The 11370-nt window shown below is 45.5% G+C and overlaps 1 protein-coding gene across 2 annotated transcripts; it reads left to right on the top strand.

The window, feature by feature from the left end:
- The first annotated feature begins 369 nt into the window (after positions 1-369).
- On the top strand, positions 370-9681 carry LOC126522450 (calcyclin-binding protein). Of its 2 annotated transcripts, XM_055066416.2 has the most exons (7): positions 370-490; positions 1566-1782; positions 2846-2942; positions 4296-4395; positions 6123-6217; positions 8784-8832; positions 9056-9681. In XM_055066416.2, the coding sequence occupies exons 1-7, from the start codon at positions 473-475 to the stop codon at positions 9137-9139; spliced, it is 660 nt and encodes a 219-aa protein (XP_054922391.1). In that variant the 5' UTR covers positions 370-472; the 3' UTR covers positions 9140-9681. The 2 variants fall into 2 exon arrangements, with proteins under 2 accessions (XP_054922391.1, XP_050027150.1); XM_050171193.3 differs by lacking the exon at positions 8784-8832 and having other exon boundaries at positions 378-490.
- Positions 9682-11370: the final 1689 nt, after the last annotated feature.

The raw sequence follows: 11370 nt of genomic DNA on the forward strand, positions 1-11370 counted from the left end.
AGTATGACTGACAGGTTTGTTGATATGGCATGACCCGATCTACTAGCGCTAGTAAGCCATAGCGGAACGCACATCCGTTGTCACAATTATTTTTCCTTCCTTTCAATGTCCCACTTGTTTCTGCTGCTCTGAAGCAGTCGCCTGTCTCTTCATGTGGAGAGAGATGTGTGATGTGAATACCGTGGACACTATAACTAATGTAATTTTAGCTACGCTAGCGTGCACTAAAAATGGTTATGCTACGTTGTAAAACGCTGCATAATCTTCTGTAACGTGCTTGAAAACACCTTCTTACACCGTCCTTGCAAGATATCCGTATTATTAGCTGCTCAATAGCGTCCTCTAGGAAGACCTCGGGAGTGACAACCTCTGTAGTTCATTCTAGCACGTTCTAGAACTCGTTACGGAGTGAATAAAGTCGCGACGGCGTGATAAGCCGCTTTTGGTATCGCTGCCGTATATTGCGATTAAAATGCCAAAACTTGAGGAGGTAAGTGATCGCAGCCAATTCTTCTACGTCCTCGCCTCAGCGATCGCATGTGGTGTTCACCTACACGTAAATGTTCACAAAAGCCGCGATGACTGCATGCGTGGAAAACGTGAGCGCGCGCGTTTAGTCGCCGTCTGTGCTGCTCGCGCACGAAGATCCTGAAACTTAATTCTAGCGCTTGCTTTCATGCCACACAACACACTTTAGCGACATATAAATTAGACTTCAGCGTGCTGGACCGTGCGAAAGGTTATGCCGCAGTAATGTACGAACTTCCACGCGCTAGCAACATTTGTTCTACTTTTCGTTGTCATGCTGGAATTAACTTCGTTTATTGTATCGAAAGAAGTAAATGCGATGTTCTGTTTTATCTATGAGCAGAATTACACGACCAGAGCAGTTTTACGTTCGCCGTTAATATGTAGCGCAAATAGGACTTTCTGCAGCATCGCACATTTCCGCCTACTAGCATGCAGAATAATTTGGGTGATATATGCGTGCTCACGAAAACATAATTCACTCTGTGACTGTATATGGACATTGTCCACGGAGATTTAGGTCTGGTATTGCCCGTCGGGGAACGTCTGCCTCTTGTCACTGCTGCATTGTCAAAGCAGAAGCCGCCTCACGTGCAGCGAGCAGTGGCTTAGCCAGACATTTTTTTTTTTTCGGTGGGTGGGGGGAGCGGAGAGAGGGAGGAAGGGGACATGGGGCTGGGAAAGCCGTCACAAGCACATTCCGGGGAGGGGGGGGGGGGGGCACGTTCCATACCTTGGCTACGCCACCGGCAGCGACGCACCCATCCCAGCTATTTGAATATCTTTAGAGCGACACATTCGGCAGAAGACCGTTTACATGAACATTTATTCCATTCGTCTACAGCTTCATGCTGAAAGATCACATGGCTTTACCACACGCTATTGAAACACAGTACAGGCACCGAAAAGATCGCCATCTTCATGTTTCTTAGCTTCTTTCCTTGCGCAGGATGCAAGCAGGCATGCTTGAAATGCTATTAATGTGTTGTGCTTAGTCCCAAAAATGCCAATCTGACTGTGTACATGTTTGCTTGCAGTTGGAGCAGGACCTTGTGGAGCTGCGTGCTCTTGAGGCAAGTGCCCAGCGCAGTCGGGTGCAGCAGATCCTGTCCATTGAGGTTCGCAAGCTTGAGACGGAACTGATCCATGAGCGGGACCAGCTAGCAGCTGCCACAGCTCCCCATGCAGAAGCCAGGCATGCCACTTCACAGCAGTCACGCAACACCACTTTCACAACCAAGATCACCGACTATGGTAGGCTTGCATGCACCTTCTTCCCTTAGGAACCATGAGCCAAGCTCATTTCTCTCATGGTCTCTCTCGTTACTTGGTACTTGCAGGTATATTGGTTGCTCTAATTTAGCTCTCCGGATGGGCCGAAATGAAAACACAGGACGAAATGCAGAACCTACAAGTTGAATTTCAGATGAAACGATGTGAAACCTTTTCTTTACATATTAGGCTTGTTGCTTATTTATGTGCCCACATTGCTCTGGTGTTTAAATGGGACAAAGAGGAGCTCTTTCCCTTCTCATTTACTCTCTGTGGTGCCATTACACCAGGAATGATTCAGTCCTTTATCTTCAGTCCCCAAAAACAAAAGATGCCATTTGGCAGTTGTGAGCTGGCCAATTCAGAAGTTCATCAGTGGGAAACACCACTCACAAACAGAGTTGCAAATGTACTTATCTCACTGAACTAGCAGAAGCTGAGTATTATAATAAATTGCACAGAAAAATGCACAGTTCTTCAGTTTGACAGTGCAACATATTTTGGGATGTGATGTCTAAATGTTCTCATTGTTTCTTCATGCTGTATTATATCTTGTGCAGAAGATGTCATGTCAGTGACATGTATGCATGCTTGCACCTACGTTGCATGTATAATACTGGGGTCGCACACTGCATTTCTATTGTGATTGAGCGAGGTGGGATTGAATTTATAGATTGTGATTAGCTCCTTTGCACAAGCTGTGGAAGGAAGCCAATAGCAGATGAGAAATTTTATACCAGTTGGGGTTGATCGTCATCAAAAGTGCTCATGGGACACTGGTATTAGTTGATCTGTTATCAACATATAAAGGCTATGTTGATAACATAGCATTTAACATAGCCTGGCAGTAAGCCGTTTTTAGTGAGCTTACATCTTCATTCTATTGCACATGTCTCAGAATTATTGTTGCTTATATCCCTGACATGTGAGTGCCTTTCGCTAACATGGAAGCATTGTAATCCTGTTCACCATGCAATCAAGTTGCAAAGCCTCAACATGTTGCACTCGTACACCAGTAACTTCCATGTCACTCATTGCAATGCAGCTTGGGACCAGTCGGACAAGTTTGTCAAGCTGTATATAACGCTGCCTGGAGTGCATGAACTGCCCCCAGAAAACATCAAATCTGTATTTGGCACACGGTGAGTAGACTTACATCAGCGGCACTTGCGCTCTAGTGTTTCATTGGGCATTTGGATACATAGAAGCATGTATTCCGTCATCGTTGAAGCCCCATAGGTATGGCTGGAGAATAACTTTTTTTTTAATAAACACTGCCTTATGAAGAACCTAAAGAAAAGGCCAACGTGCATTGGTTGACCTCATTGTACAATGTGTAAATAATTCCCTTGGCCCCTTACTCTATCCTCTCTCCCCGTCCCTTACCCTTCATCCACACTGCTGATCGCCGTTCAGGTGTCAGCCGATGTAGCTAGACATTTACAGTGTCGTCAGCAGTAATTTCCTTACTTTCCTTTTCCTGACATGTAAAACTTAACCGCCAATTACTAAGTGATTGAGTGGCGTTCTTTGAAGCTCAGCTTGAAGCCTTTGCACTTGTGAAAGATGGTTGTGAGAGAACTTGAAAGAGGTGCCTGAATGGTACATAGGAAGGCTATAAGGCCGCCATGGTTAGTGGCATAGTTGACTGGAAAATTAAGCACAAATAACTTAGACAAAGACACATGGAACAGTTGAGGACTAGCGCTTGTCCTTCTGTAGTGGCATAGGTGTGGCGGAAGCAGATGATAAGTATAAACCCCACGCAAGCAATCTTGTGTGCGACGGAGACAAGTGACATGATGGAGATAGCTGTCATGTTCGCTTGCCGCGTGCAAGTCGAAGATAATTTGAGCGATGAAACTGAGCGACGTCTTCCTCGTGTTGCCAGTATGAGGGCAGTAAATAAGTGCTGATACTGGCATGACGTGTGCTTTTACTGTAAAGAGCAGCATAAAATATTTCTGAAGGTCTTGCTGTAGGTTTTTTGTCGTTGCACGTATCAAAATTTAGTCATTTGCTTGTTCCGTGTGACAATCAGTAGTACTTGACTAATGTACATCGACTTCCGGCTTCGTGCTATTGGCTAGTCATTCATAGCACTTCTGGGTGATGAGCTCTAGATTTCCAGAGCTGAGCAGCAAGAATCAGTGATCTGTTTGCATGATGGCCTGTTTCGTTGCTCAAAGCCGTTGCTCGTCGACGTTGCGCACAAGATCGCTCTCGTAGGATTTGGGATTGAGATGGAAAGAGACCTAAGGAGCATGTGTAATAGTAATGGCGATTTCACAATCACACGCTCAAATTGAGGAAAAAAATGAGCCAGATCTGTCATTTGAAATGTGCTGCAGCTAAAACAGGCCATCATCCAGTGAGTGACAAACTTTCTTTGTTTCATGCAAACTGGTTGTCAACTTTTAGTATACTATGATACTATTACGTTGTACATGTGACTGTACTGCACGGGAATAATCATACCAATCTCTTCTCCACAGGCGGTTAGAACTCGAGGTCAGTTCACTGGCTGGTCGGAATCATCAGCTGCTCATCACCAGCCTCATGAAGGACATTGTTCCCGACTCCAGCTATCACAAGGTGTGTGTTGCTGCCATAATGGTGATAATGCTCTAAAGCCAGAGGCTTACAAAATTGGAGGAAGAAACAAATGTGACACAGTTCACATGGTCATTTAAATTTAAATAGTTGTATGCGCTGGTCAGTTGCACCTTTTGCTTCGCACTAAGGACTTTCAGATTTTCTGTTTTAAGATCTGTGCCCTACACAGTTTGCCTAAAAAGCTCAGGTGAGAAAACCTGGCAGTGTGCAAATTGTGAATGATGTGTTATGTCATCAGTTCCTTTTGTCTATATACAGTCGCCGACTGATTTTTCGGACTCCAAAAATTCGGACATGCTCGATTATTTGGTTTGCTTCGCGGCACCGCCATTCTCCCCATAGACCATAATGTATAACAACTGCTGAAAGTTCGGACACCTTGCAACCTCTCGTCGGGTTTTTTGGACACTCCTTGAGCCAACTCGATCGAGGGCACCATGCACTGACTCTGACCGGTGCATGGTTCAACTTGCTGAATGCCATTTTTGTTTTGAATGGAGCCTCCTTGCCGCCCCACGAAGTGGCGCTACTGCAAATCCCCGCTCATCATCGTTTCTGCCTGATTCGTGGCTACAGCAGTTCCAGTCTCAGCTTAGTAAGCCATGTCAAGACAATCCAGCAGCTGATCTGTTTCTTTTTTTGTGCACGACGCTGCGAGTGGGCCATATTTTTTTGTTTGCAACTGGTGTCGGCGTGACGGCGTGATGGTGTTTTCTTCGTGGGCTGTGTCGAGGTTATAGTGATCCAACGCGGCATACGAAAACATCCCGTCAAGTGTCTAATGGTGTGGACATTGCCCGTGCAGACTGCGCTGGGGAATGCCGGCAAGCGGTTGCCGGGAGGCCTAGGATTTGTCACCTTCCGATGTGCCGAAAATGTTCTGCCAAGACGTGCACAGTGGTTACATTGCGATTCCGGATTCTCATTCCGATTCGCATTCCGATTCTCATTCGACAGTTTCACAGGTGCTGACACTGCTGTACTGACATGCGCAGAACTCGACGACGGCGAGATCATTCGTCAGGTTTCTGCTGCACCGCTGGACGATGACTCCGGGCCGGAAGATGACGCACCATGTACTACGCTGCCGTCGCATGCGGAGCGTGTACAAGCAGTGACAGTGCTTTGAGTCGCCTATAATGACTGTATGACCCTCTGCGAGGTTCAGGCTTATCTGATTGCGTGTAAACGGAACAGCGTGCAACGGCGCATTCGCGATTTCTTCAAGCCTACTGCCGAGCCCGAATAAGTGTGTGGAAATAAAGGATTTCTTTTTTTTTTTTTCTTAATCAGCTTTTTCGGACACCTGTTTATTCGGACATTTCCGCAGTCCCTGTGAAGTCCGAATAAACGGTTGGCGACTGTAAATGGATGGGGTAACTGTAGATACACGCTAGCTTTTGCCACTGTTCATTTGGCGTTGTGTGTTGTCTCGTGCCTGATGTGTCTGTTGGGCCTGTGCCATAACAAACTAGTTCATGCAAAGCGCCATGTCGTTCTTCTCGCCCCCTGGGCAGCAGCTGTGGCATTGCCCGGTAGCTTCCTGGACAAGTTTACATGGTGGGAAGTGTGCCTTGCCTTGTTTGGTATTGTGTGGTGCTTTCAGTGCATGGTCATGATTGGGACGTTGCATCTGATTACTGTCTCATGTGAAGTTGTAACAGTAAGTTATATCACGCTCATAAAGTTATTGCTTCCTTCTGCAGGTAAAGACTGACATGGTGGCGGTGTTCCTACGAAAGACATCCGCAGACAAGTGGTCGGACATCAATGAACTCGAGAAAAAGGCGAAGGAAGCAAAGTAAGTAACAGGAGTTTGTTGCATTGCATTGCGTTTCAAAAGGTGGCGAAAAGTCCTCTTCCCATTTTAAGCATGTCTGTTATTTGGAAGACTCTGATATTGAAATTTAGCTTGGTGATGCCAGTACGGCAACTTGTGATTGGTTGCAGCACTTTCATTGTATCCATATGCTAAAGTTGCTGGCTGATTTTATGAACATGGAAGTGTCTGAAAATTTTTTGGTTCAGCCGTTCAATTAAGACAAGATATATGTATGAACGAGTAGAATGTATTGCTATTCAGTGTTGTGCTTCAGTGAATTAATATCTGCTTGAAATTTCGAAACTGTAGAGGCCCCGGGGCATTTTGTGCTTCCCGTCATGATGCCATAAAGTGCATGCTACCTTTGTTGCTAGATGCTGAGAATTGAGGATATGCTGTGTGAATTCAGTTTGTAGCTCTTTGCACTTATGCGAAGTTTCATCACTTCATTTAGTAAATGGGCAATCTTAATAGGTACTTGTTAGAGAGTTTTAGTTTGCCCGTCAACATCTGACCATTTGTGGCTTACTTGGTTGCCAGAGGTGCAAATGTGAGCGGCCGAGTTGGTGGCGCATTGTTCAACCAGTCATGCATAGAGCTATTATTGCACTAACCAGCTGTATTACACTTTGCTGCTGGTGTAAATTTTCAGCAGCCGTGTAATCGTGAGCAAGTTGCCTTCTTATGCGTTTTTTTTTTACAAGAACACTCATGGAACACAAAATCGTGTCTCTAAGGCATTGTGATTAGACGAAGCATCACAAAATGTCGCTCCTAGCATCCAGTAACCCAATACTAAATTACGCAAACCCCATTGTGTATACCGGAATACCAGATGTGTTAAATCTCTCTACTGTGATGCTACCAATTGCCCATGAACTGAAATGCCCATCTGTCTTGTCAGCCTAGCCCATGCATTGTGATCTCATGCCTGATTGCCAGTGAGCTTTGTATAGTACCGTAAGAACCGGACTATAGGTCGAACCGGAATATAGGTCGATCCCCCAACTAACGAATTCTAAAAATGAAAAAAATCCTTTTCAATGGCAAGAGTACCGAAAGGCATCCTTACCTTGAAACAAATGCGACTCATGCACAATAGTGACAGTATTTATTTAAATGCTGCTCGCATGTGCATCTGGCCAATCTTTAACAGTATCGCGCGACCATCAACCCGTGTGCTTGTCAGCACCTTATTATTGGCGCTGAGCGGCGAAACAAGAGATACGTGCATGTGTACACGTGTGCTTACTTTCGCTATTTCGTTGCTCTGTGCCATGATGATAAGGTGCTGACAAACACGCAGGTCGATAGTCGCGCGATACTGTTAAAAATTGGCCGGGTGTACAGTATACAGAAGGGCACGAAGTGCGCAAGCACTACTCCGAATCAGAGCAGTGCCTTTGATCCGAGTCGTCCGAACTAGAGTCGGATGACGAGTGCTCGCTGCCCATTCCAGAGGCGTGCGCGATCTCTACCGCTTTCAAACGTATGCATTCGGCAGTCACAGGCAGCGATCTTACACGCAGCTCTCGGACGAACTCCGCAACCTTGTCTTCCAATTCTGCGGTCCGCCCACGGAATGACGTTTTCTGTTGGTTTGCTGCTTCTGCCTCTGCCAGTACTGAATGCTCTTTTCGCATACTCCAAATTCGTGCTGTGCCGCGAGGTTGCCGTGGGCTTCCGCGCACTCAATCGCCTTTTTCTTGAAGGCGACGATGAATTGCCGTCGGTTTCCGCTCATTTTGAAACAAAATGTGAAAAAGCAGCCTTTAACTAATATAACTTTGTGACAATGTAAACGCAAATTGGCGGTGCCACAATGTCGCCACGCTGCACTACTGCTGATGGCGATGGCGGCTCTTTACTTCATCCGCCCATTGTTGCAAGACTTCCGTAGTTTTTCCGCCAATGTCCGTTATATAAGACGAGGGTCGACTTTCGCAATGTTTTTTTGAAAAAAAGTTCGACTTATATTCTGGTTCTTACGTAGTACAAACGTAGTATAGTTACAAGTTTCTCGGAATAACTGCTTGATGGGCGGAGGTGAATAAAAAAAAAAAAATCAAACACGGTGACATTGACAAGGTCTACCCAGTGCTGTTTTATTGCAAGCCAAAGACCAAAATTTACAGTTTGGAGTTACATTAAGATCTCTCCACTGCTCCTGAGTGGCACTTGGAAAGCTGAGAAATCGCCTCGGCAATGGCAGTGAAAGTGTGAATATTGGCAAAAACCCAGATTGCAGCAAATTTGTTCATTGCTACCACGTTTTTGACGTTGCCCATGCAAGGCATGTTTGTAAAATGGAGCGAGACACAGTGCCTGGAATATCGGTAGCCATTATATATTGGTTCGATAGATGTCCACGTAGTCTAGCAGGTCTTTAAAAAAAAATCGAAGGTCAGTGGCTGTGCCACCAGTTGTAAGAGCCCACTAAAACAGTCGGACTTTTTACACGAAACTGTGAGACACCAAGTCCACATGCACTGCTTGTGCAATGTAGAATTGAGTACTGCATCTTCTTTTTTGAAAATATACGCAGGATCAATTCAGGGAACTTTACAGCATGGACACAGTCATCTGCACCATTAGTAAGCATTGAAACGGCATGCTTGCACACCCTGAATATATTAATGCATTGAAGTTGTGCTTTTTTATTTGTGATAGAAATCAAATGGCAATGTGTTACCGGTCGGCATGTGCCAAACTGTAGGCCCAGTGCCTTCATTTATACTTTCAGGGATTCCATTGAAACAGTTAGTTCTGCTCAATTACACAAAGCTGCAAATGTGACATTGATTTCTATTCATGCAGGGTTCCAAAGCCGGATGTGGTAGATGGCAGCGACCCGGGCTCATCATTGATGAATATGATGAAGCAGTTGTACGACGAAGGTGACGATGAAATGAAGCGCACAATAGCAAAAGCCTGGACAGAAGCCCGGGAAAAGCAGCAGGAAAATGGGGAGGGCCTTTAGATGGCGACACTGTGGCAGGAGTCCCACTGTTGTGGAGAAAGTGAAGGGGCTATGCCTGTCACTGAAAGAACGGTGCATTGGACAGACTAGCTGGTCAAGCTAGGCTGCGCCATTCCTCGAGCAGTTGACAAGCAAAGTGCCTCCCAGACGACTAGGCAAGCTTTCACTATACGCAGTTTCGATTCCCCATAGAAATTGGTTCTGTTAACGACATGTGAAGCCTCGCAACGCATTCAATGACAAAGGCTTGTTTGCTGCCTGCTGTGAAGAGCCATGGTGTCCAGTGAGCAAGCATTGCGAACTGGAGGGATCACTTGTAGTTGACAGTGGCACTTTGCTCAAAGCTAATGTGGCAACAGGCGGCCATTTGTGAAGAGTCTGTTTCGGGTACGGTTCTCAAATCTGGAGCTGTCCTGTGTGGTTGGAGTGAAAAATGTTCATAATAAATGTACATAAATTTTCACTGGCTACCTTATTCTGGCAAAACTGCTCCTACTGTCAGCACCAGGGAGGCAACATCTGCCATGACTGGTGAACATAAACATTATCTTGGTGTGCCCGTTGCATTAATGGTGGTTCGGGCAACAGCAAGGAACAAGGCAATACAGTCGTATTGCCAAACTTCTTTTGCAGGTCCATGCCGAGATACGTAACAGATGCAATATTCCCCCGTTTCATCCACAACAACGATGGAAACGTGTACATATCTGCCTTCTGCAGCAATGCCAGATTCAAAGTATAGCTTATCTTGGAAATGGCCGGAATACACTGTGCAACACAATTCACTGTAACGGTGAGAGACAGACCCCCACCCCGTTCCTTTCACCTAAAAAATTGTGTACTTGGTCTCGCATTGCTGGAGTAAACGCATACCTTCTGTTCATCCTTGGTGAAGCAAGTGGCTGCCCTTTAAGCTTTATTAATCACAGTTCACAGTAGAGCCTGTGATGAAGCTGTTTCATTAAGCAGTCTCATTCACACCCCCTTTCTGCTGCTTCACTCGAAAGAAGGAAGCATCATAGCACTATTCCTGACAATGTTTAATGAGATTGAACAAGCATGTGCAAGGGTGGGAGTCCTGCACCAATTCCACTATTTTGATACGTAACCAAATTGCTGCACTAAATTGTGCTGCAAGCAGAGAAATGGCCAAAATTTCACCATGCTGCGCCAGAACATCTTTGGCAGATTTTGCTTTGGCAGACGTCAGCGAAAGGTTGCGAGTGCGGTGCCGGGCCTTGTGTCATTCATTGGTCTCAAAAGGTGTGTAAACGTAAATTTCGCATTCTGGCCGGCAGTAGTTGCAAACAGCCTAGTTAAGTCCCCTCGGTAAAACTATACGTAGCGACATTATTTTATCTTGCCACTGGAACCAGCGAACAAAGAGGTCTGGGGCCTATCCACACCTCCGAATTGGTGGAGCAAAGTCGTGTGGTTGTGCTGGTGCCATTCCCACAGAAATATAGCGCACTGCCAGCCATGCCTTTTTGGTTTCTAAATTTCTTGTTTTGACTCACGCCAGTGCGAGTGGTGCGCAGCCCCGTGATAAGTGCAATTGCAAATCCCGATATCACGTAGATCGCATTGCTGTGAAGCGCGTTCACTGCAATAGAAAGTGCAACCTGAGAGGGCGAACGGTGAGGGGACTCTGAAAAGAAGAGCCAAAGAGGAGGAATGTCGCTTTCTTTAGTTTATTCAGGGAGTTAGGTGCTTCCAGTGAGTCTAGCGAGTGGCGTTTGTTATACGTATGTTCGCACCCTGTTTTAGTTGCCATAATTTTTCTTTTTCCTTTCTCTTTGCCTCTTATTGACACATCTGACAAGAGAGATGTTTTAAGGCTTATGTACTATGCCTATATGACACTGTGTACAGCCCCGCCGTGCACACAAACACTTATCGCTTATGCGGGCTGATCATTCAGGGTGTCTACCAAGTTGACATTTTCAATTTCCCAGAGTTTTCCAAGTTTTCCCTGACACAGAAGTTTATTTTATGTCAAGGCAGGCTGGTCAACCACATCGCCCCATGCTGTCACTTTCAAGGAAGAATTAAAAAAAAAAAAAACAATTTAATCCAGTTTGAATAGTAAGGAGTAGTGTTTATTTTATTCAAAACAAAACTGAAGGGAGGGGATAGTAAAATGCACAGCAAA

The sequence above is a fragment of the Dermacentor andersoni genome, chromosome 6 (genome assembly GCF_023375885.2).
Source record: "Dermacentor andersoni chromosome 6, qqDerAnde1_hic_scaffold, whole genome shotgun sequence".
In the NCBI taxonomy this organism is placed as follows: Eukaryota; Metazoa; Arthropoda; class Arachnida; order Ixodida; family Ixodidae; genus Dermacentor; species Dermacentor andersoni.